Source organism: Opisthocomus hoazin, chromosome 1 (genome assembly GCF_030867145.1).
Source record: "Opisthocomus hoazin isolate bOpiHoa1 chromosome 1, bOpiHoa1.hap1, whole genome shotgun sequence".
In the NCBI taxonomy this organism is placed as follows: Eukaryota; Metazoa; Chordata; class Aves; order Opisthocomiformes; family Opisthocomidae; genus Opisthocomus; species Opisthocomus hoazin.
The window spans coordinates 30,875,771-30,902,123 of NC_134414.1; the positions used below are offsets into that span (position 1 = coordinate 30,875,771).

Sequence of the window (26,353 nt, forward strand, 5' to 3'; positions counted from 1 at the left end):
TCAGATTTTTTGTGCCATGGGATGACTTGCACTATATGGCACTATATGCAGATATGGATGATGGTGTAAGAATTTCAGAGGTATCATGGAAGTTGAGGCAAGGTATGAAAACATGAATAGTGCGCACAGAAGTTGCTTAAATCTAATATATTCTTGTGCAGTCAATCATTTTTTTTTCCTAGCTTTCTAGCAAATACTTAAATGGAATTGCTTACTGTCTCCTTTATGAGAATAATTGGTCCTTTTTGCAGTACTCCTACAGAAAACTGGTTATTTTTCTTCTGTTCCTGTTCTTCTGAAGCATTTTATGGGGAAAATAAACTGTCAAGAATAGTAAAATTAGACATAACATCAGAAAACTTTTTTTGTGATGCCAGAATTTTATTAAAGTATTAAAAACCAGTAAAGGTTGTTCTAACCTCATCTGTGCTTAAGCTCTTATTATCGCGAAACCTTCTACCAGGCAGAACCTAGCCAGACTTGTAAAACTACCAGAGGAAGAGCTGACACAGTTGATTACTATTTCCAAAAGTTATGACTTGGCTGAGAGACTGGAAGATGGCCATGGATACGGTTCTGGTTTTTTTTTTTGCTTTTGGCAACAAGATACAAAAGTTATCAGCAGTTCTGTTGTTGAGACCTTAAATGGCATCAGACCTAGTCAGCCAAAAAGAGTTAGAAATTCCTTGTGGTTTTGACCTAGTTCCTAGGTTGACAGCAGATGATTGAGAGTATGCAGCGGGGTAGTTTATGACAGCCTGTGCAACTGGCATTGTAACGTGGCTACAGGATGAAGCCTGTCCTTGATATAATTAACTAAACCTTTCTTTACTCTGCAAAGATAGGAAGATAAAGATTTGTCCCACATGCGGAAGGCTGCTTTCCAGAGACCACGCAAAGTGAATTTGCCAAAACTGTTTGCAGAACTCAAGGGTTCTTCATCATCCTGTGGTTCAAACAGCTCTTCTGATCTCCAGTCCAAAAGCTGACACTCAGTATTTCCCTTTGCTTTGTAACGGGATCTTTATACAGCTTCAGAATTACCCCAGATGAAACATTAGAACATGGCAAAAACCAGATGGGAATTCCAGTGTTAATGTCACCTCATTCTTTAAGAACATTTTATAGAACATGCCAGTGACAAAGGCTTGGATTCAGTCTAGATATTCAAGTTCACTCTGCTAAAACAACAAATTGCTGAAAGGTCAAAGGAGGAATATCATCTTGACAGCAGAACACAAAGACCCAAGGAAGGTAGAGCCTGACTGATGAAAAGCCGTGGGCGTGAAAGGGAGTTATGGTCATGTAGGTAAGAAGGATCACCTGTGGCTAAGCCATTTTGGGAGGATGTTTGTCTGGTCTGCAGCTGCTCCTGGAATACTAACTGTACATGGTGAGTATAAGTTGTTTATTAATTTGCTGCTTGCATGGGAGTGCCGGGAAGCATGGTAGAGTAAATGTAGACAAAGCGTAACCACCCGCAGCCTGTTAGAGAGCTTGTGACTGAACACTGCTCACCGACGGCAGACTGTGTCCTTAGAAAAGGTATGGGAATCAGGAGGCCTTAATGCAACACCTGGGAGCTGCAAGAAGTCCGAAGAGGGGTATTCCCTGTTAGGGTGGCTTTCCTCAAAAGAGGCCGGAAGCTCTCTTGAGTTCCCTGGGCCTGGTGAACTGCTCTATCTAAACATCTAAACTGATGTTTACTTTGCTGTTGCTGACCTACACCCTGTGCTGCTGCAGCTTGGTTGCTGCCCTTTGCCTAAAGTAAGTCAGATTATTTCTAGTAACTGCAGTCATGCATTTGCAGAGCATTGAAGAACTAGTGCTGACCAGGCTGCTGGTCTGAAATGGGCCAGATTAACTTCTTTCTTTTAAAACGGGTGTCCTACATTTGTCAGGTATGGAGTGCTATTATCAGTGGATTCCACATCCAGCAAGAGTTCATCTCCTTCTGCAGAAAGGAAGACACAGAGAACATTGCTTTAGCAAAAAAAGGAAAGGTCTACCCTTTGCGCTAATGTGCACATATTAAGGCTCTGTGTGTGCATGTGTGTAGTGTAAGAATCTGGCCGACAGATGGACAGCTTACAGACTGCTTCACTGTTACCTGCAAAACTGTACCTGCACTTGGAAGACTGCGCTCAGCAAGCAGGCCTGGAAAAGTTTATTGTTTGTTGTTTTCTTTTTTTACACCACGGAAACATCTAATTATGCAGTTAAAGCAGTTGAATGGATTGATGAACAGTATAAAGAAAAATGGATTAAAAAATATCCAGGAAAATGGAGCCTAGTTAGATCTTTCTTTTCTGATGGATCTATTAAATGAAATCATATTCTAGCACACCCCTCCCAGCCATGATCTCACAACTATTACTTAAGCTTGGTCATATAAAAATACCATCTCTTTTTCCAGTAAGAAACAAAGGTTTGTCTGTAGCGTGTCCCTTGAGCCTAGATGACCCCTTGGGCTAATGTGCTCGACTCTCCCTTGTATGCTGTTGGCTAATGCAATAGGCAGGACATAGTAGCACCCAGTTCTTAACCTCTGAATCCCTGTCCCAAAGAGGTAGATAACTTACGGCTCAGCTGGCAGGGTGCAGCCTTCAGCAATGCTGGAACACTACTTTAATTCATGCCCCTTGAGCTGTAACAGACATGCCACTGCATCCCTAACAAACACACACGAATCATAAATAAGGTTAGATGTTATTGTAAGTAATAAACACTGAGATACAGAAACTTCATTGCAGCCTTCTGTCTTTGCCTGTCTCTTCATTTCGACTATTTTTAGTTTGCAGTCAGCATTATGACTGTGAACGCAAGGAACACTTGGACAACAGGTACATAAATAATTATGGATAGGTCTCCAGAGCCTTAAACATTAGCAGAGGATTCAAGTTAAATACTGGCTGGGACTATTCAATGGCTTGAAGATGTTGCTCTGCTTATACATATTAATACAATTTCATTTCCCATGGTGAAAAACTAACCTGGACTCCTCTGCATTGGTAGTGGAAGGGTCTGCACAGAAGCTTTGAGAGTTGTAAATTGATGTAATGCTAAACACAATTCTGCAGAACGAACTGGAGCTGTCTTCTATGTTTGTCTGCTTATACTTCACAGTAGTGATCTCTGAGTACTTTATATAAATTAAAGCTGATTAAAGGTGTGTTATTACTCATTTAAGAGTCACCCTGCTTTGTGATAATGCTGCAGTGTCACTGAAACCAGGTACGGACACTGAGTTAATGGCTAGAATTGTCACAGAAAATGTACTACCTAAAAAGAGGTAATTTTTACTGTTTTTTTCCAATCCATATTTAAAACATCATTTTAAAAAATGGCTTGTAAGGATAAAAGCTAAGTATGTATCAGGGGATTTTGCACTGCTGTTGCTTTGGGTTGTGATAAAGAATGGTAACAGTGAAGAAAACTTGTGTAAACTACTGAACCTTTTTCAGTAACTTGTTTTTTTGCATCTGTTTTTCGTAGAGAACTCTTCGATATTAAGTAGCCTACTGAAAAAGTCTCTTAGGAAGTGTTAGTAAAGTGGTGCAGAAAAGTAAGTTTTTTAGGCAGAGATATAAAAATATTTATTTTTAAATTGAAATCTGTGTCTATGAAAGCACTAACTATGCAGGCATTGATGTTAGTAAAAATGTTGCAGAAATACCATGTAGATTTTCTCTATTTGTTTTTATTCCCTTTTCCAAGTCTGTGAGATTACTTTGTTTTGATGTGTCTTTGGAGTGCTGGGTCTTGCAAGACAGTGAGTAATCTAGAAGACTTGCATCTCCATGGGTCACCCCTGCAAACACAAGAGTAGGAGGAAATTGTAAAGGTTAAGATTCCACTGAAATACAAACGAGGAGACCTTTTGTATCTCTGCAAGTCTATGAAGAGAAGAGTGAGGACAAGTTAGGCAGAGCACTGGTTTGAATGAGAGGCTTTGTGATCAAGGAAGTTGTCTACATACGCTTACAGGAACTTGGTTTTCTACATGGTTTCTGCAATTAAGGAGGACCGCATGAATCAATCAGCTTTTCTCCTAGTAGGAATGACTGGGAAATGTTCCACCTGAGCCTCCCATTTCATGTCGTGGCACTCCATAAAAGCAAGTAGGGGCTTCGGAATACACCAGGAGACAGAGCCAGGACTTTCTTGCTGGAGCTCTGTAATTAAATGTCTCATTTTGAGAAGGCAACAAAACCTCAGGTCTTGTCTAGACCTAAAAAAAGAAAGAATTAAAATTCACATTTCCTCCATTAGAAAAGTGTCCTAGCCTCCAGGTGACAAGGCATTCTTTAAGCTTGTCCTGAGTTCACAGCCATCAAAAGGGGAAGTCTGCCTTTTGCTGCTGCACCCTGTGCCTGCTGGACCACTCAGTGGGTCATCTGAAATCACTGAAATGGTGGAAAACTCTCAGAAGAAAAGAAAGGCAAAAACCCCAAACAAGTGGAAGATGGCATCCTGCCATTCTAGTGAGCTGAGCTGGCCTGAGGGAGACTCTAAGCAGCCTTGAAACAGGTGTAGAGGGAGCAGGAATGCTCCTCTTTATGGCTTTGTGCAATTAAACCAGCACAGCTGCTCCTGAAATAGTACCTAGGAGAACCTTCCACTAATTCTGGGATTGCTGTGCAACAGTTGAGATACGTTGGGCCTGAAGGAACACAGAGGAGAGCAGTGCTCTCAAGAAATCTATCACCTAATATCCTCAGTAAGTATAGTAAATATATAGTAAACAGACAGTAAATATCCCAAAAAGAAGGGCTGGAACCCAGGTCTTCCTCACCCTGAGGTAGGTGTCATGATAAATGAGGTGGAGTTATGTTTCACTGTTGGGCTTTACGCACCTCAGTGCACAGCAGAACAGCTTAAATAGGAAAGCAGTTTGAGAACACCCCACGGCACGCGTGGGTTTGATCCCCCCCCAGTGTGGGAACCTACTCGTGGTCTCCCATTTCTTAGATACAGATTTAAACTGGTAGACTAGAAAGCAGGCTCCTGCTCTGCTGAGGTCTGTTTTTGGAAAGGCTTCCACTCCTTTCTACCCTAAGAAAAGGGTTCTGGGCCATGCAGTGAGCAGAGAGAGATCTCCCCGCATACTGAACAGGCTGATGTGAGACAACTCTGACTAAAGGCAGCAGGTTGGCCTGCGATGTGTAGTATTTCATGCAGGTAAACGGAGCCTCACTCAAGATTCTGGATTCCAATAACCTTAAACGTAGGCACCCGGGAACCTGATGCTTAACTTCTGAAGTCACATATTGGGTCTGGTCCAAAATCTCTGTCACCTCATGTGATCTTCATGGAAAAATCAAGATACATGATTCCAAACTTCCCATTGGTTCAGACAGCTACACAGAAAAATAATGGTAATAAATCAAAAAAACTTGGAAATAAACTAAACTGAGTAACTAGCAAGTATCTACAAATTTATGGATTTGACAAGAACAGCTAACTCTTCCTTTCAAGGTAAAAGCTTGGGGAAGATCAGGATGTGAATGACTGTTAGAATACATATAGCACACAGAGACAGGACATCTAATCTCTGACAGCTACAGATTTCTATTAGATGTGTCCTTAACTTTTAAAGGATCTCATTTCTGGCAATTCTAAATGAGTTATGTTTCCCATCACTCTGCCTCTGGCATTTCTATAAAACTCTTACGTTAGTGTAAAATGTTTTGGTATCAGAGACTGCTGCTTCTCTAATTAATAGTGTAATTTGGGGTCTCTGCCATGTGGTCATGTCTTATTTAAATAATTCATAGCCACTATGTAGCTGCTTTTCAAAATATCTGTTTATGCTTCACATTTGCTTAACAGCTTTCAGTGCTTACTTGTCATTGTGCTCTGCATTCAGTAAACATTTGGATTAAGTTTATGTTGACCTGCATATTGATATAGGGTTCAAGACACAAGTGGACTTCAGACCTCTGACCCAAAACTGAAATTTGTCAGTGTTCAAAATCCTCACTCTACTGTGGCTGACCTGTAGACATGTAAAAGCCACAGACTTTAAAATCTTTTGAAGTTTCTCAGGTGTACTAAAACTTCACTAGGGACCAGCTCTTACGCACTTTAGTTTTGACAGTGAAAAGCTACTTTTTGCTAATCTTTTATTTACTCCTTGTTAGGATCCACAAAGCAGGTGCACCTTTGCTTCAAGAGTGTGATGTTTACATGTACCTGCCCAACACACATTTAGAGGAATGCTGATAACCAACTGCCAGCAGAAACCTAAACCCAAGTGTGAGTCTAACCTTCTGTTAGCGCATGTGCCTGGTGGAGTCCTGGTCTCCTGTGGCAGCCCACGTGTCTTGTATTTCATAATCTGCAAATCAAGGAGTTGGCATGCTACCCAGAAGATTTCTGATCACTACATCAGTGATAGAAGACAAAAGCCAACCATCCTTCTCAGCTAAAGCAAGCCTCCTTTGCTGCCTCTGCTTCAGAGAAAGCTTGAAGCAGCTGGCTCAACAAGTGCAGGTAACCATTCAAGACCTGAGATCATTCCACACCAAGAAAAACAGTTCTCAGAAAAGCAATCTACTTCAACTCCAGAACACTATGGCAGACTTGGAACTCAATTTTTTTAACTCTGATCTGCTGAAAGACAAGAGATAGTGCCATATCTGCAACACTGAACTGTCCAGATATCCCTCTGAAGTGATTTGCAGAAGGGTTTTGGAATTCTTTCACCACTTCTTAAGATGTGGGCTTGGATGTGGGCTTAAACAACAGAGGAACCGAATGTGTACCTCTAACATCCTCTTTGAATGTGCTGACCATCTGGGCAAGAGGGAAGAGAACCTGTCTTATTTTAGCTTTATCTGATAAAGGAGAATATACTGCCTCTCTTTAATCCCTTGTCTCATTTATGCTCTATCCAAACTTCCATTTTCTAAACAGAAGGCCAATCATTCAAGTTGCCTTTGCCATACAACTCACTGTTTCCTGACTCTCTAAAAATAAGTCTTGTAGGAAAAGCAGTCCTTACATAAACAAGTATGTCCTCTCATAGCACATACACACAGTGTGGGAATGAGTCAGAAAGGCTACTTTTGTTTCCTATGTTCTTCGTACCTGGCTTTCTAACTCTGAAAAGTGAGCTTTCACTGGAACCTGGTTTGTATCACCTCCCACATCTTTGTGAAAGATTCCATTGCTCCTTCATGCGGTTCAGGATGGGAGCCTGTAGATCTACTGCAGATTTCAGTGACCAGGGCTGGAAGAATAACTGATACTAGTAGCCAGTTACTCTCTTTATGGACTGGCACAGAAAGAAGATTAGATATGATTTGCCAAAGGATTTTGTAGGGGTTGAATAACTACTAAGAAACACTGCAAAAAGGGTCCTGGATTCCAGCCCAGACTGTGAGTATCACTACATCCTCAGTCCCAACTTGTTTTAGACAGTTTCTGTCCTAATCCTATTCTTGTGGAGGACTTGGCTTAGGGAGCCCCTACTTCTTCCCCTTCCCCCATTAGCAACATTTCCTTTTACAATGCAATGTGTCAGGCTACACCTATACACGTAAACTACACTGTGCCAGGTGTCCCACAGCTGCCTATCCCTGCTCTCAAAGTATTTTTGGGCACAGTGTGGAAGTGACTGCAGGTCAAGGACTATCTCCAACAGATGGTTCAGATGTAGCAAGCCTGCTTCAAAAGGCATCTGAGAAGGCAGATGTAGGCATGTGGATGTGACCAGTGCCATGCCTATCAGCCTCAGAGCCAGAGAGCAGACCCTGGACTATCAAGACATGTAGTGACCTTTATCCATGGCTCACATCCACCAGAAGCATAACAGAATTCCATGCCAACAAGTTCTCGCATCCAACCCCACAAAGCTCAAAGATGGTAAATCTAGCCTTACCTCTGCATCTCTGAGGTGGAAGATATCAAATATTTTGTTGGAATGACATATGCACAGTTGCTAAAGGAGACAGCTGAATAAGGAGAGTTACTGGAGAGCTTATCTGCAAAGTTTTGAAAAACTTTTGTAGAAAACACACAAATTAATTAAAAAAATCATAAATTTGGCATCCCCCTTTGAAACTTTGGCATCCAAATCAAAAGCAGAATTTTTTTAAAGAAGATATCACCAGATGTTTACTTACCATACAGAAAATAATGCATGACCTAAGCCTCATCACTTGAAAACGGTGAACTATTTTCATTAAAATTTCAAATAAGCTCAATTGTAAGGTAAGACATGAAGAAAATTCTAGGAATCTGCTTTTGAAAACTGGTTGGCAATTTTAATTAATTATAGGCAGAGATATCATTGTCCAGGTTTGATCAGGGCAATTCACTTTACGTGTGAAGGTGGTATTTTATTCTAGCAATGGCTACGAGGAGTCATGTGATTGATTCTGCAGAAGTACTAGAGATGTATGTGGATGAGGCAAGAGAATAAAGCCTGTGAAACCAAACTGAGGATACTTTTTGAGAATTTATTCCAACACTTCAATTTATAGAAAACTGAGGTAACCCTAACAGGAGCAAAACTCAACTCAATTTTGCAGAAGGAATAAAAAAAATTATCAGTGAAATCATATGTAAAAGTACAACCATATACCGTTCATTCTTTAAATCTGTTCAAATTTGTACAAATTTCCAAAAGAAAGATTGGCTTATTTTGTTGGCAATCCACAACCATTCTGAAAGCACTATTGAAATCTGTGTACTTCAACAGAGCATGACATTATTAAGCAAGACCCAAGACCACTCCCTCCCTCTCTGATCTCGTTTGAAGCGTGACGTCAATTTGGCATTGCTAATAATGCACAGGCCCCCAATGTACATTTGGTCTCATTTTTGTATGCTCTGAATTAGCTTTCCATACCTTTTTCACTACAGATTTGTAGACGCCAAGGACGCTAGCCATGAGCATGCAGTATTAATTAGTACATACAAACGAAACACATTCATGAAAGACAACATTTTAAAATGAAATGTGCTTTCTCTTGGACCTTCTACAGTCTGGAGATGATTGGCAGTTTGATCTCAGACAAACTATTTTAGCTTCAGACAAAAACATTTGGAATGTCAAGACACTACTGAAAGTTCTTAGAACAGCCTTACGAACATTACTGTTATACCTCAGTAAAACCCGTTAAGGTTTCCCATAACATTGAATCTAAACATGCATCAGTGTGGACCATGGTTGATCATTCCGAGCTGCAATATGGCCATATATTTCCAGATACTACAGAAACAAATGGTTGTGGTCATTCACAACACATTATTGCACAATGTGGAACGGAGTGCCTCTTTTTAATATGCATAAGGAAATTCCAAATGTATGATGAGACAAAAGCAGATATAATTATTTGAGTGAATTTATAACACATGTTAAACCCACTATTTAATAGTATAAACACCTGATTACCAGGTAAGAAAATCTTTTTGGAAATGCTTTCTCTTTTCTAAACATCGTACCAATTCCCTGCTGAGAATCGTATAAAACACATACATGCTGAAAAAATGAAACATACAACAAGAACAATGAAGAATTACCTCAGCTTTCATCACCACTTCACTTGATTGAAACTGTTCTCATGTTCCATTAAGTATAATAATATATTTGGAAAATGTAAATAACCTAATTACATTTTCTTGTTTCAAGCTGCCAGGCACCAGTCATATATCGCAGTCGTATAAAAAGAAGATCCCTGCCCATCTGCAGCCAGCTCCAAAAGGGAACTAACTTAGAACCTGTGATTAATGAAGAAGCAAATCAGAAGGACGTTGTTAGAAAAAATGAGCATTGGCAAGAAGCACATTTAAGTAGTCATGAACCTCTGCATTCTCAGCACATTCAGTCCCACAACCTAGACCTTAACATTAATAAAAATTTATATTGCGAAAGTTATTGCTTTATAGTAATTACATTATACCATAGGTGGGAGATGTTCGTTTGCAAGCAGCACAGTAATTGCATGTATGTCACAAGATGTATAGTCTTCTCTGCGACAGGCTTTGTTCAGGTAAATAGGAACCTGAACACCAGTAATTAAGCAAATGATTTCTTAGCGACTTTGGAGGACTAGAACATTGTCTTAAAACAATACGAACACGCCAATCTTCAGGCAAGGTAAGGAACCCACACTATGCAACCAAGCCCTCTTCCATCTCTGCTAAAGTTTGTTAGGTGCAATATACATGTGGAACTGAATTGAAAGAAAACATTGAGAGCAGCCCTGCCAAGAAGGACTTGGGGGTGCTGGTGGATGAAAACCTGGACATGACCCAGCAGTGTGCGCTCGCAGCCCAGGCGGCCAACCATATCCCGGGCTGCATCAAAAGCAGCGTGGCCAGCAGGTCAAGAGAGGTGATTCTGCCCCTCTGCTCTGCTCTGGTGAGACCCCACCTGGAGTCCTGCATCCAGCTCTGGAGCCCTCAGCACAAGAAGGACATGGAGCTGTTGGAGCGGGTCCAGAGGGGGCCCACAAAAGTGATCAGAGGGCTGGAGTACCTCTCCTGTGAGGAAGGGCTGAGAGAGTCGGGGCTGTTCAGCCTGCAAAAGAGAGGCTTCAGGGAGACCTTAATGCAGCCTTTCAGTACCCGAAGGGGGCCTACAAGGAAGCTGGAGAGGGGCTATTCACAAAGGCATTCAGGGATAGGACAAGGGGTATTGGTTTTAAACTAAAAGAGAGTAGATTTAGATTAGATATAAGGAATAAATGTTTTACAGTGAGGATGGTGAACCACTGGAACAGGTTTCCCACACAGGTGGTAGATGCCCCAACGCATGGAAACCTTTTAAGGTCAGGCTGGACAGGGGTCTGAGGAACATGCTCTAGTTGAAGATGTCCCTGCTCACTGCCGAGGGGTTGGACTAGATGAATTTTAAAGGTGCCTTCCAACCAAACTATTCTATGATTCTTTGATTTCTTTTCTAGTAAAGTTGGCTTAGGGTGTTCCGTACTCGCACCCTTCATCACCATTGCAGTTCATTATATTTTCTGTTGTTCAGGGGTTCTGTTGAGGAGAAGAGATTCAGACTAAAAAAAAGAAAAAAAAAAACATGAAAGGGAAAAAAAAGAAGGAACTGCATTTGATTGGAGGGAGGAAGTGAGCAGAGCAAGAAATACCTCTTAAGGTGGCTTTGCTATGAAGAAATACGTACGGAGCTGTACTTTCCAGTAGCCCAGTAACACTGACCTCCCTACAGGTCTGAAAGAACATCACATCTTAAGAAGAGAGGGTGCTCTAGAGGAGGTCTTAATAGGTGGGCTGAGAATTCTGGAAGGCACAACATGGTGAAATGGAGTTGAATCAATAAACAATGATGGACAGACTTCCTGCACAGTGTTTTACAACTGCAATATTTTTATTAACACTTGACAGCAATGGGATGTGCCAAAGTAGTGGTCTGTCTTGGCAGTATAACTGCCTACTTGTATCTCCAGTGGGAGTGCGGAGTTTCTCTCCCTTGCTACCCCTTCACCTCCTCTTCCTGTACCATGCCATGGCAGAAAGCTGCCAAGGACATGAAATTCAAAATTGTACGGAAAGAAGGCTGTGTGTTATCAAAATTGGGTAAAACACGGGAAGACTCCTGGATATTTTGTTCTGGATTGACACATAAGAAATCTTGCAGGAATATAAACAATTTCCCTACCTTCAATTTCAGTCCAGTTGACAGCAACTTCTGCTATTGGTATTCTCAAGCACTGAGCTATATAAAGAAGTTCCACATCAAACGCCCTGAAGAAGAACAGGAAACAGCAAATACAGTCACACTTATTTGCAGAAGAACGATGGTGGCACTGTTCATTAAATCCATAGCCTGATTTAAGGAGGTTGGTGTTCAGTCATGAAGTTGATACCAATGCTCTACAGGTCAGATACACATGAAAGGGAAACTAATTTCCCTGAATGAACAGCTCACAACATAGCAAATATACAGACAACAATACTTCCCTGTGTCCTGGTTTTGAAGGTACAGGTCATGCTGTGTTCAGACCACTGCTCACTTTTCATTCTGCCACAATCACGATTTAAACATTTTTAAAGACCAAGCAGTCAAAGGTGTAGTGTCAATCTATATCTCTAGTAGTTTCACCAAAGGGGACAACTACCTGCTGTGGCTTTATGCTCATCTGATGTTTTCTCCTTGTACTTTCTAAGTCAAGAAAAAAGGCAGCAGCACAGAAGTGAGCAATGATTTATGTTACTGTGCATAACAGAACCTGAACAACAGTTATACTTTACCTGGTGACCACTTAACGTACAACACAAAAACCCTCTTGAGAGACCTTCCTTTTTTTGCTGGCGCAATTGTTTGCAGGTTGTGCAGTAAAATGAATCGGGGAAGTCATCCTATTCTAGATCAGCTACCCCTCCCTGCCCAGTTTGTCCAAAATACACTTCAATTCTTTCAGTTCTCTGCACAAAGAATTGTTTGTGTGTTTCATTCTTGCAACTGCATGGTCAAGTGGGCCTTCTGGATCTGAGACACCAAGGCTTTGGATATTAGAAAAGTGTTTTGGCAATTACAGCTTGTAATGCTCATGTAGAAATCAGCATATGAATCTACCAGTAGCTGCTATTGACAAGGGTGAATGCAAATCACAATTACAAAGATTCTGGTAATTTTGGTTAAATTTCTTAGATTTATTAATTGCTGGGTCTTCACCCCCCCCCACCTTTGTAGTCTTCAAATGCCAGTACGGGTGTTCTTGTGCCTTAAATGAGTTCTAATAATTGGAATTTAAGCTAAACAGCTCCCTGCACACCCCCCCCCCCCCCAATAAAAAGCTTTTTAAAAATACTAGTCTGTATTGGAAAAGTCTGTCAACAACCATCCACATCTGATTTCTACTAGTTTCAATACATACTCAAACACGGAGTTTTTTCCCAGGGGACTAAACCTTGAAGGTAAAGGAATTGGAAACGTTTTAGCCAAGCTGTTGGTAAGGTTTCCAGTTTGAAGTCAATGGAACAGATGTTCCAAACCAGCTTACAGAGGTCTTGAAAATGCAGCTGAGAGACAGTTAAATACAATTCAAACTAGTCCACATTTTCTCTCAAGAACTTTGTAAATTTAGAAACTCCTTAAATTCTCACTGCTAAGTCCAAGACAATTTTCTTATGAAATGACAAAAACACTCTTGCCTCTGGAGCAAATTTATGCAGTAAAAAAATAACATTACTTGTTCATGCTTCAAGGGTTGCTTGAATTCAAGTCAGTGGTAATTCCATTTACCACTACAGAAAGGGTAGAAAGGGACAGACAGGTGATCAAGAGCAGGCAAAAAGACACTTCAGCAGGTTGCTAGCCAAGTTCAGATGTTATTTCCTTCTACTTCAAGTCACCCTCTCCTTTTAAGCAGTGCAGTGTGTTTCTGCAAAACTATGAACAAACGCAACAACAGAAGTCCACTGTGAAATGTGCCAGCTAGGTATGACACATACATGTAGGTTCCCACTGAAGTACAGACCACAGCACGCTGGCTTGCTGGTGAAGTCATTACCAAACACACACCCACCTGAACTCGCACTGTACGTGTGTTACAGGAGAGCTGTTGCTGTCACTCTGGACAGCACCAAAACACGCAAAGGCAGCATAAACAGAGGTTATCTACAGAGACTACAGCTATTTTGTATACAGAATTTAGAACCACTTTGTAAATCTGATTTTGATTAGGACACAGGTCTCTTAATTGTCACATAAAAGGTACAGGAATAAATGTTTTGATTCTTTTTTTTTTACTTCACTGAACTGAATCTGCTCCACGCAGCCTTGCCATTTTGCTGTTTTCTTTAAATGAGGGTTGAATATTGTTTTATTAATTATGCCATGGTCTCTTCTACTGAAGTTGTATTGTTTATTTTTTTGCTGACATTTTACATTTGTAAGCCAAAACCCCCATGTATTCACCTTTGAATGTTTATGAGTCATGTGTATTAAGACTAAATCTAATTTTCTAATACTTACTACTTAACTGACTGAAAATCTTAAGAGAAACAGAATAATTGTCTGATGAATTATACTATATGAGCTGCTCTAAAAATATTACTACACAAAGTATTAGACTAGTGAACTAATAGCTATTTGCAACAATTCCTATGGACAGCCGATTACTGGAATGCCAGCGTATACATCACAGTACAACAACATTAAATAGTTTGGTAAACTACAGCGCTCAAAGTAAAAGATTAAAAGCATGGGAATTAATCAGGTTCAACACTAATATTGTTACATGTGGTTGCCATTTGCGTAATAGTGAGTATATCCTGAAATTAAAAAAAAAAAAAAAAGAATTCAAAGCTGAAAGGAGGATGACTTCCATACTACACTGCTGGGACACCTTTTTTCTTCTCCTGTTCACCACCACTTTTCCGTACACCTCAGACGCATACTAGAATAGTTAATCAGGGAATACAGATCGTAGCATATTCAATACGCTGATAGTATTACACTCATACTGCAGATCACCAGATCCAGTTTGTCCAGAAGAACCATACAGAAGTCTCCATACCGAGGATTTAAACGTGGGGATGTTAGCTGGAGCCTACCCCAGAGGAGATCAAAGCAACCCCAGCAGATGAGTTGGTGAGTGCAATACATGTGTTTTGACATGAAGCCATTCGTGACTAGTTAACATCTGACAGAACCGCTGTTAGGAATAGCAGGGAATTATTCACACCATGTACTTCACCGGATCCTCCTGCTGAGAGTGAAAGTCAAGGCCTCTGCGGAGCTGGGACGCAGCTCAGGATACCTGAGTTTGGCTCTAGCCTGAATGAATTCAGGCTCCAATCTGCGTACCCAAAGTCAGACATCCAAAAATGCACGGTGCGAACAACTTCCCCATCTATTTCTAATAGTGGCTCCATTATATGTTAATTAACACAAATACGAAATACAGAAAGAGAAAAACAACTCCATGTGGTTGTGTTTACGCTAAGGAGTACTTTTGGTTAAGTTACAATTTACGATGATGCTGGCTAAAATTCAGCTGAACACCAGGTTGGTAGGTGTTTAATTGAATTCGGCCTTTTTAAACTGAACCTGTAAAATGCTTCAGCTTAGGAAATATCTACCCTGCAAAATTATTCTGTATTTTAAAATTGCACTAGGACTCTTTCTTTTTTTTGCTGGTCCAATATTAAGTGTTTCATACACCAAAATTAGGCCTTCAGTTATACTGTTTTAACTGGAATTCAGGACTTTTCCAAACCCAAGATATGTCGTTCCAGCAAACTCTTAATGGACAGAGAAAACTTTCAATGCTCAAAGAGGTCTAAGAATGAAATAGGATGTCCAGAGGGTTAGACTGCCTGCACTGCTCTAGCTGTACCGGGGCTTTTGAAAGTCCACATATGTCTGTCAGGAGCAGGATTTTTTTACAAGACAAACCAGACATAGTTATAACAGCAAAATATTTTTGCGTTGATTAGACCTTCATAAACAATTCTACTTGTCATGCACAAAACCAGGAAAAAACGATTCATTCCACTGCTCGTGTTGGTCTACAATGCCAAAAAAGTGGAAAAAAATCTCTGTAGCAATACAAATGCTTATTTCTCTGTAATTTTTATGTAGAGACTCACATTTACAGATTAGTGACGAACTGGAGAAACAAACATTAACTTTTTATATTGAGCTTTTGAGTTTTAAATGTGAAACAGCATGGCTTGTTCAGTGCACAAGGCTATTTTTATAGACAAAAGTAATAGCAACAATTTGATATAATGAGTGATCTGCTGAGTTGTGTAATATCATTACAAACTGCCACTTTACAAAAGTATGTCAATCAAACCAGGACTAGACCTATGTTTTGAATTTCCCCTCCATTTATTAATATTCCAGGTAGGGCAGTAACTACTGCTATGTCTAGTTCTCCTAGGTAAAGAAAGACATTTTCTGGCTGGAAGAAAAATATATGACTTTATTTTTGTAGTCAGAAGAAATCAATGACCAAATTCAGGATAAGAAAGTTCTGCCAATGAGACCGTTTAATTTTCCACTTTTCCTCCTGTGTATTGAAATTTCTCAGGTCAAGACTGTAGATGCAGAACTACAGCTTCTTCTGGAGCCTGAAAGTGAGTAATTCCAACTGTCTCTATTATGTTTTTAAAGTATTCCTTTTAATTTTCTTTTAAGTTTTAATTTAAAAAATGTGCTCCAGCCATTTTGAAACATAGATTAGTGGTGTAATCAGATTCAGAACCTAAAACGCAAAGCATATGCTCCCTGTTCAAAAGGTTACTCTCATTTCAAACTAACGTCAAAACTTTGCTATTTACAAAGTAAATTTCAAGAATGTTTGGTTTGTATTCGTATACACACAGTCAGTTCTCCAAAGGACAGTTAAACAAAAATCTCAATGAGAACACTCACAAAAAAGAGCTAGTTTAGGATGCTAGTGTTATTTCTTGATATCAAATATATAAACAGCTTCCAGTATCTATTAATTTTCAAATGTTTACTTCAAGGTTAGTTTAAGAAAACGTTTTAGGAAATATCTTGGTCTCTCTTTAAAAAGTGTTACATGATCTTTATCATCATAATGATAACGTAGTATTTTTCCCTTTGCTTTTAAGATTTCCTAAATATAAGCATCTATAAATCAAATTCAGCACAGCAAGAAGAAAACTGCCCTGTTTGCTAGTATTTTTAACATTAAAGAGGTGATATTCAATTCAATGTCCACTGGAATAGAAAGAGCATGAAGAAAGCAGAAAAAAGTGAAGGTCTAAAGCAATTAGGTTTTCATTCTTAATGCAGTTGATACTGGTTTATTTTCCTATAATTAATATTGAAACTGTCAAAGATGCACGTGCAATCAGATGGAGAAAGATCTTGATGCTCTCCCCTTCTTTTTCATATGAAAGGTGAATTTGGAAACACAAGGCTCCATTTTACTGGTGGTGCTGGTGAAACACTGAAAACACCATATGCACTTATTTTTGGTGTCTCTGATGGCTATTTAAGTACGGAAACATAGAAGTCTTTCAGCCTGCCCAACCTAGCAGCAGGACACCTATGTTGTTTACACTGACACATCTATTACCAGAGTGCAAGATGTTCAGCTTCCGAGAAAGAGACTGTGCTCCTAATGCTTGCTCTTTGGCTGAGGTACGAAACCAGCCTGCTAAGAGACGCAGAAATAAAACTTGTATTATTTCTTGAGAATGCATTACTCTGCCTTTTGGAGCAGTAGTGACAATATCCAGCACTTCAGGGCAGTCTCCTACTGTCCAGTGCTAACTCAGCACTGGTGCTCTCCTGTATGCAAAGGGACTACTGGACTCCTTCATCCAAACGGAAGAGTTCTCTGGGCTTTCTGTTGACAGAAATAACTTGCGCTGCCTATACAGCCCAGAAACTGAGCTGCCTTTGATACAAAATTGCATCAGTAGTTTTTTTTCTAACTCACTACTTTCAGATTTTACTGAATAGTTTATCCTTTTGATGCAGTTGAGGCACCAGCAACCTAACACATTTTATCCTGCATATTACTATGCTGTAAGTTGAATCTACCCTGCTGAAATTCAGTCATTTATAGTAGAGATAGCTCCCTCTGTACAAATTGTCCCGAGTCCCTTCATAGTCGAGGGCAGAAAAACAGCATTTGATGGCTGCACTTAGTCTGGCATATTTTAGTGGCCTATGTTAGGATGAAATGAATTATATTTTAAAATTGTCCCTTCTATTGGTTTAAGAAGGGAGGCTAGATGACAAGTAGAAGCAATCTAGATAAGATGAAGCAAATCCTGTCCATTGTGTGTGTGTATTCATACTCTAACCAAGCAGTAAGCTTAACAGTTCAGGGCAGGAATTATTAGATAGCCTATTTTATAGTCATTTTATATTAATATCATGAGTAAATGTGCTATGTATTAATGTTTAGCCTAAATACTTATTATGTCCTCACCACTTAACACTGTAGTACCTCAAAAAATCTGAGCCTGACAAAACTTGAGCAGAGAGGACAGGAGAGGCTTCTGCAGAAACCGAATTGTGTTCATTCTCTTCGACAGCTCACCACACACTCTGGTTCAGCAGCCGGGGAGCCCTCGACAGACACCATGACTAGGGTGCTGGCTCTCAGACAGCTTTTATCCTATTAAGTGCTGCTTGCTTGTTGAATATTCCCCGGCACTCTCCTCCATTATTACCAGAATATCTGAGCACTGACCACACTGAACTGAATTCTTCTTTCAATACCTAACAGAGCTGCACTTCACTAATGGGATTTTAAGATTCAAAAAGAACGAAATCATTTCTTCAGATGTCAAATAGCCCCAATGTAGTGATACAGCGGTGGTAATAAACACAGATTTCGGAGCCTTTTGTCCAATCTCAAGATAATGGTTTCTCTGCATAGCCCTGCTGATGGTCTCAGTATGAGTAAGTTGTTCTGTGACCCAGTTAAGGACTCACTGTTGTTCCAAGTCAACAGAGATAAAATACTATTTCTTCCTCTTACATCTTATTCTCATGACATGTACAAAACCTCCATGGCACAATGACTAAACAGCTTTTATTTTCCTTTTTACACACATGCTATGCAATGGAAAGATATCAGGGGCCAGTTTTGTTTAAAACATGAAGCTTCTGTTATTGGCCTATTTCAGATTCTTACATTACCACACACAAAGGAATCCAGTGTATGGCTCCACGGCATGAACGTCTGATGTCCCTGTATCTTTTCCTACTGCAATTATCCCAACTGTCCATACACCACAGACATTTCACTTATGACTGTTTCCTTTAATATACCCACTTTCCCCACATGTTCATACCTCCCCATCTCCCAGTTTTCCTCACAGATCTTATGAATATGGGAAAGGGACAGTACTGTTTTGTGTACTGAAACGTTAGCTTCCAGTTACACTTGCTGAATGGCTGTCTATGAAGCTGATGATAAGCAACTTTTGACTCCATCCTGTAGTTTTTTCTTCAACAATGACAATAATCTGAGTTTCTCTAATAGGGTTTCAACTGCCACAAAACTTGCCAAAGCTTTCCATCTTAAGAACTCTACTCTCTGTCACATTTTCTTGAAATTAGTCAGTAAGTATCAAAATAAAGGCAGGAAAGTACAGGGGCCGCCTAAAGGACAGATGAGGATAAAAGCAGACAATAAACTGCCTGTTTCGGCAGAAAATTAAACGAAATAAAAAACTTCATTGTTGTTTTAGGCAGATTTGTGACTTGGAAGTATCTGAAGAGCTGTTTATTGCAAGAATTTGCGTTATTCTTTTCTTGACTAACAAAACAAACATTCTTCATCACTAACCAGTAAATCTCACACATACAAAAAAACACTGAAAGGATTAGTTTATGGATTACTGTAAATAAAAAAGCAAGAATAGCACGCTAATTTTATAGCAGCACATACAAGCACAATGAATTAACACACCAAGACCTGAAGAGCTGGTGTGTTCCACACCAGCAATATAATTCCTGTAAAATAAGTTAGCAATATCTCTTTTTCATTGCCTCTGTTCCTGGATGATGGGGTACAGATGACAATGTACAGCACAACGAAGTTTATAGAACTTTATAGATCAAGTTTGGTTTTGGAGGTAGCACCAGAAATCACGTTTCTGGTTCAGCTATAGTTTCCTTCAGGTCAATAAGCAAATCACTCAGCTAGGAAAACCATTTTGTGAATGCTGACTGCTCACAATTCCAGATTCAGTTGAACAGAAGCTCCCCATTCTGCATCAGATTTGTGCACCCACACGCTACCTTCGCAACCCCATTCTGGAGGAGCAATATAGCTCAGCCATCACTGCCAAAGCTCAACCTAAAACTAGACGTATTGGAATTGAGTAGGGCTGCAGGATTACACACGTTTTCGTATGAGAACATTGTTCAGTAATTCTGTTCCCTGTCAGCAAGAAGTAGCCTGTGATGGATTTTCTTGGATGAAGACAATAGTTGGAAATATTTGATTACACAGAATTAAGCCTGGGGACAGTCACCATCCAATTCAGCATTAATTGTGGTGTAGTAAATTTACAGGAAGTATGGTATTTGTGTGCAAAAACATGTTTCAGTCCCATACCAGTAGTCATGAGTATCACTCTCATAAGGGAACTGTTCTAGTTAAATTATAATGAAAGAGAGCTCTAAAGTAACTCAAAGGCTATGCATCATTTTCTACTGGCTTACATAAATGAGATCTGTCAGTAGTACTCTCCTGAAATATTCTCGCAAGAAAATAAGCTAAGAGCAGGCATTTCCTTTCACTTTGAGCCGTCAGCGATGACAAACATCAGATAGCGATTTTAGGTATAACGTTTCGGTTAATCAGCACTGGATTGTACGGTTGCAATGCATAAAAATAGACTGATAAAATTTTTAATAGGATTAATAACTCTTAACTTTCTGTATCATAATAAGAGCTTATCTCCATTTCTTATTTTGCTTGTGTGGCTTGTATCTGTAAAAGGAGGGAGGACTCTCAGAAATATGGAGTGGATTACAACACAATCAAAAAATTGTTTGTTTGGGATTTCTTTTAGAGGTGAAGAGACAAGAGAAGAATTCTTGGGATTTTTCTTCTTGTTTGCTCCCCTGATCAATTACCAGTTGCTCTGACAAGGCAAAACCAAAATGTCCTACTTCTCAGTATTACACAACTCTTTCTACACCACACACCAAAGTAAAATGGACTTGCATGGAGTCAAGTAGTCAATTCTTGCCACCCGAAATCTCAGCAATGGAGTCTTAAAATTCTTCTTACAGATTATATTGGATGCTCTTTGAAATTTAAAATTTAGCAAGCCCATCTGTTTCCCTTCTCTCTATCATCACAAGTAGAAAGAATAAAATTAAATTCTCAACTATTTTCTAAAGTATATCTTAGTAATAAAATAGAATTCCTAACAAATACCACATTTTAGCATAACCAGAAATCTAAATTGCCAAGCAAAAACCGAGCAGCTACGATTTATACACAGACGTCACGTTTTATAGTAGCTGCAATACTGAAATCACTTTTTCAAAACCATGTTAAATCAGAAGAAAACAAACAACAAGAAAAGAAAGAATTTACCAGCGTTCTATATGAAGAGTTGAGAAGGTCCGCGAGGCAGCTTCTCTGGTTAAAAGTTTGAATCCGCACTGCGTGTCCCTGATCTCTTTGACACAGAGAAACCACACAAGGAAGTGGAACCCATACATAAGAAGAGTTCGAAAGTAAGAGCGCTGTGGACAAAAGGCAAGAAGATAGATGGTTTCATTTAAGCAATCAGAGAACTGTTTGAACAGAGCAGGATTACAGGACAATAATCCTGTTTCGTGATAGCTTTCAAAGTTTGTAAATTGTTTTTGTTTTGCACTGGAATAAAACCAGAACTTTTCAATTGTTACAGTGAAACAAAATTACAGCTGAAAAGGAAAGACTCGCTTGTCAAGCACATGGTTAGGATGCTGGCCTAGCATATGAGAAGTCCAAGTTCTTTTTTCTGCTTTCCCTAATTCAGAGCAGCTTTTCATTCTGGATAATACCTCATTAAGTGAAGCAGGAACCTGCACCTAGATTTCAAGTAATGAGTGGGACAGTCATAGTACCTTCTGCATGGTTCTCTGGCAATTGCCCCAGGAGAAGCAGAGGGAAGGAGAAGCGGGATGGCATGCTACCTGCTCTGTTCCACTGGACGTTTACAAGCTATTTTCTAGCTCCGTCTAGTCGTTTTCCTAAAAATTGTTTGAACAGGACCAACAAATTCAAAAGTTACCAGGACAAACAATGGAGAATAAGCCAGCAGGACTGCATAAAGACTGCTACTCTTAAGAAGGCACACTAAAAAACTAAACAGGTTCCAGCTGCTACTCTGACACAACAATTAAAAATTTTTATATTATAAAGAAAAAACAAATGGGAGCATCTCTTGTTGTTTCTTTCATTCAAGACTGCATAATCTCCAGAGCTTGCACACACCACGTAAATGTGCTTTACACATTTCAGCACATGTAAATGTGCTTTTTACCATTTCCTTCTAAGATGGGAAGATGCTCAGCTTCTTATGTAATAGCCTTTGGCTTAAGGAAATTCAAATTCACAGCTTGAGCCTCTCAGAAAAGTGCTTTAGCTCTAGGTTAATGGTGCGGATTCTTCAGCTCTTTTGGTCAAAGTGAACCACTGTGTGACCAAGAACACCAGGCTACTGCTCCCAAAATGGAAGGTGTAAGAGGCTGCATGACTGTCAGCCCGTGAAACTGTGCATTGACTTCACAAAGAGGAGTTCCTGGGTTATGTTCGTCACTCCCAGGACTATTTATGCATGCCATACTAGGGATTCATTAAAGTACATTAACAATTCTGGAGGCAGAACGGAATTCTTGATGTCCTAAGATTGAATTTAAGGGTGAAATTCTAGTCTTAATAAATCCCATACGGCTGCTTCTTACAGCTTCATTCCACTGTTTTAGTTGCCACTACGCCCAGAGAGAAATCCCAACTTCTGAACGCTCGTTCTGTAATTTTCTTTTTTATACTTATTGCACTACACAACAGCTTCTTCCTGATGTGGTAAAGGCAGTCTTTCCTTTCCAGTCTAGGGACAGCTGGGTGATGAAATGGGCTCCATATTTCAAACAGAGTAATACTATCTAATCAGCTGGTGATTCCTTTATCAAAAAAGTCAGAAATATGGGGAGAAATGGGAAGGATGGAAACATCCTAAAAACTGTATGTTTGCACTAAAAGATAAAGTCCTGTTCCATTCCTCTCCTTCACGTAGCAAGACTTCCAAAGATGAAAAGGAATAAGAATGCACTGAAGACAGTTTATCAATATTTAGTACCCGACCACACAATGAACCATTTTTTCTGGGCTCAAATTTATCAGCTACATGGTCTCCATGTAGTAGCAACATTTCCAGGATACACTGGCTGCACAGCTAATAACTGCAAATGGTATATTCTGTACCACAAGCATGCAAGTATCATGTCAAAGATTTATCCTAATTTCTGATAACGATGAAGGTTTGGGGTTTGTTTTTTTTTTTCTGTGAGGATGCTAACATACATGCAGCAGAAGTCTTTCCAGTGAACCACTCCAACGCTACCTGATAAACCAGAAGAAAAAACTAAAGATCTAGCAGCGGCTGAACATTACCAGTGTAACTTCTTTTGAACTTTTGTAACTATTTTAGTAGTTGTGTATATATTTTAGAATCATTTCAAGTATTAAACATCAGTATAAACAAAGCTTACTCTTGAGAACGTTCAAAATGATGAGCACATCCAATGATGCTGAAAAAATTAGTCCAGCAATGCTTCTGTTGCAACACAAGTTCCATGCCTGTGCTTTGTCAACTACTGTCTGCCAAGACATCAGAAAACCAGATGCAAGATAAGACTGTGCGCCTATGCATCACTGTTTATTCCACAAGAGCCACACAAAACAGTACTGTCTGTGTCTTCAAAACTCAAAAATCTTACTATGACTAATACCAAAAAAGTACTTTCCCACGAATTCAGATACTCTTCAAACAGTTTGCTGCTAATTATCTCTAACTCATGTTAAACAGGTTTGAAGATCTGCAGATCAAGCTCTTACGCTGGAAGGGAATCAATAAAAATGAACTCATCAGCTGCCTTCCACTCCAGCCCCAGTACTGATTACTGGCTACCAATTCTGTCAGGCATTAGAAGCACTGCTTGTAAGATGTTCTCAACTAGGAAAATTAAATCCATAAATTGGAACACTAACTGACACCAGTTCAAAGCGCCTGAAATGTAGAACACATCCTTTGCATACAATGGAGCACATGCTACACTCATGGCAAGCTTTTCCTATTTTTTAGCTTCCATTCTTTTACAAATATTGATTATTTAATTGTAAAAATCTGCGGAGCAGAATCAAACAATGGAAGTATTTCAGTGTTAGTACACAGCAGGAAACGGAAACAAACCTTTGCTATTGAGTCCTTCTCCAGATGAGCTCTAGAACCACAGGAAATAGCCATCTGGTTCTGCACAGGAATACAAATTAAAGAGCTATTACTTAATCTAACATTTTCTGAATGCGTGGAATCTTGTGCTGAGAACTGTATAACAAAAAACTTCAAAGTAGTATACTTTTCTGCTTCCTGTAGCTGCACTTTTTCTCCTGCTAGATTCTGAGGCTAAAATCACTCTTTTCTACAATTAACAGATCATCTAAAGTTTATTGTTTTGCACATGGTACATACAAATTGCTGCAATTTATTCAGGTCTGGTTTAGCTTACATTGTTCCTCTGAGGTATGCATATAGCAAATGTGTTAAACAGCACAGACAAGCATTCAGCATTCCTAGGCACTTCATGCTATAGTGTACGTTTTACCTAAATATTGCACTGTGGAAGGTATAACAGAATAAAATACTTGTTGCACTGATGTACCTTCAAACAAATAAAATGCCATGGTATCACGTCAAAAATACTATCTCAAATTAAATCAAAAGATGTGCTCAAAAACAGGTTTAAAATTATTCTCATGCTACTCCTTCTCACATGAAATCCCTCACACCTGCTGTACTCGGGAGTGTGGGATTGATGCTGGAACCCCAGGAGCTGCTGCCGCCTCAGTAGCGGAGAGCGTCAGGGAAAGGCCGATGCTCGGCGGCTCCCGCACCTGTGGTCCTGCACTCGCAGACCGGCGCATCCCTCGCAGCGCCTGCTGGAAGGCTGCGCATCGCTTCTGGCGTCCCGGGAAGCGAGCTACAAGTACCTCACTGTTCTGCATTTAAGCAGAAAATAAACCGCAGTTCTTTCAAGTCAAGCACCCAAAAGAGAATGACTACTCAGGGAGGAGCTCTTGTTCCACAGGTTTTTCAATTTGTAGTTACAATAAAAGTTCTTCGAAATACTGTCATTAAACTAACAACTCTGAGAAAAGAGAACCTCTGCAAAATAGGGTGAAATTAAGATGCATCCTTAAAGGTATACGGGATGACATCAGATAAAATGAAAATACAAAGCAGTTAACAAAGAAAAAATTGGTTAACTGAGTAGGCAACACATGGCATTTATAGAGAGCAGAACAACTTCAAAGGAAGAATGGTAAATAGAACATCATGTACTGCATTGAAATAGGCACAGTGAATGCAAAGGAGGTAAGAACTCTGTGGAAGCTACATCCTGACAATCCATTCTTGCAGCTTCTGAGCTTACATCTAGGTCTTCAGACTTACACCTAGATCTGCAATCGGATCTCAAAGAACTCAGGCTGAAAAGAATTACGAAAATCAATCTGTATGCATGTGTATTAAACCACAAGAATTAATACTCACAGGCCATGGCTGAAGATTTTTTAGACCTTCTTCTACTTTTTCAATATCTGCAAATTTTGTGGCTCCATCTGCATCAGCCATTAGAATTTTTTTCCCCCGAGAACTAAAGACACCCTAAAATCAAAACAGTCAATAAAAATCAGCACCTCCAAAATCAGTATTTGTCATAAGCTAGCTGCAAGACACTGCAGAAACCTAATGTAGAGTAACTACAACAGTGGTATCTCAAAGATTCAACACAACAGGCAAGTCTTAATGTTCTGCTACTAAGAACAATTTATCAGTTCATACTGGAATAACACCTAGGGACTTCACATACTGAGTAGTGTCCCACAGTGACAGACAATGCATGAACCCGAAAGGTTAACAATCCCTCTCCAGAGAAGCTTGCAAAGTAAAAGCTTTACCCACCAAAACTGTGAGAGACAACAGGTTGCTACAGACAGCTATGCAGGGGAGCACAAGGAAGCAGTAACAAGCAGCTGCCATAGCACTGGATAGCTTTTCTTTGTCATTTAGGTATGGAAAGGAGGATGCAGTGCTATTTTTTCCTAACACTGTTTCACAAGAATACAAGAGGTAACCTTACATTAATTTTGACAAGTAAGTCTTAAATCAGAGTATCGCTGCAAAACATTCGTGATGCATCAGGTGTCGCAGCTTGTTTTGCCATACTCCTGTACAGAGATATGTGACAATTTTTGAAGGGGTCCAGACAGGAAAACAATTAGCAGTGGGTTTGCCAAACGCACTGTCATAATCAAGCCTACGTGACTTGGAAAAACCTGTCAAGGAAGTAGTAGTATACACACCCACTACACTCTGCAGTGCAAAACTGTATCACACAGAGAATCATTCTCCTTCTCTCAGAATAACTTAAAAATTATACCCCTCCACACTTTCTAAATTCATGTTTTCTCCATTTACTATAGCCATTTGTGTATCATACAAAAATGAAATTGACATATTAAAGATAGAGCTTAAAATACAGATACAGACAGTCACTGATAACCCCTAAATGATACCACTGTTTTACATAAAAGGTGTCATTCATCTTAAGAAAAAAAATGTTCCTTCTAAGTGCGCAACA

At 39.6% G+C, this 26,353-nt stretch overlaps 1 protein-coding gene across 5 annotated transcripts in view; it reads right to left on the bottom strand.

Moving 5' to 3' along the window:
- Positions 1 to 202: 202 nt before the first annotated feature.
- The window catches only part of ALG5 (ALG5 dolichyl-phosphate beta-glucosyltransferase), a 31,476-nt gene continuing 5,325 nt past the window's right edge, over positions 203 to 26,353 (bottom strand). The window contains exons 6-11 of one of the 5 annotated variants that reach the window (XR_012763983.1): positions 25,264 to 25,377; positions 23,905 to 23,964; positions 21,039 to 21,190; positions 11,639 to 11,724; positions 7,093 to 9,729; positions 204 to 6,340 (exon numbers count right to left, since the gene is read on the bottom strand). Coding sequence is in view for 3 of the 5 variants with exons in the window: in XM_075420722.1 (XP_075276837.1) it covers positions 9,617 to 9,729; positions 11,639 to 11,724; positions 21,039 to 21,190; positions 23,905 to 23,964; positions 25,264 to 25,377 (525 nt within the window). In the remaining 2 variants the exon portion in view is untranslated. Of the gene's footprint in view, positions 11,260 to 11,638; positions 11,725 to 21,038; positions 21,191 to 23,904; positions 23,965 to 25,263; positions 25,378 to 26,353 lie in introns of all 5 variants that reach the window. The other 4 variants (XR_012763984.1, XM_075420722.1, XM_075420698.1 and 1 more) reach the window with 4 other exon arrangements.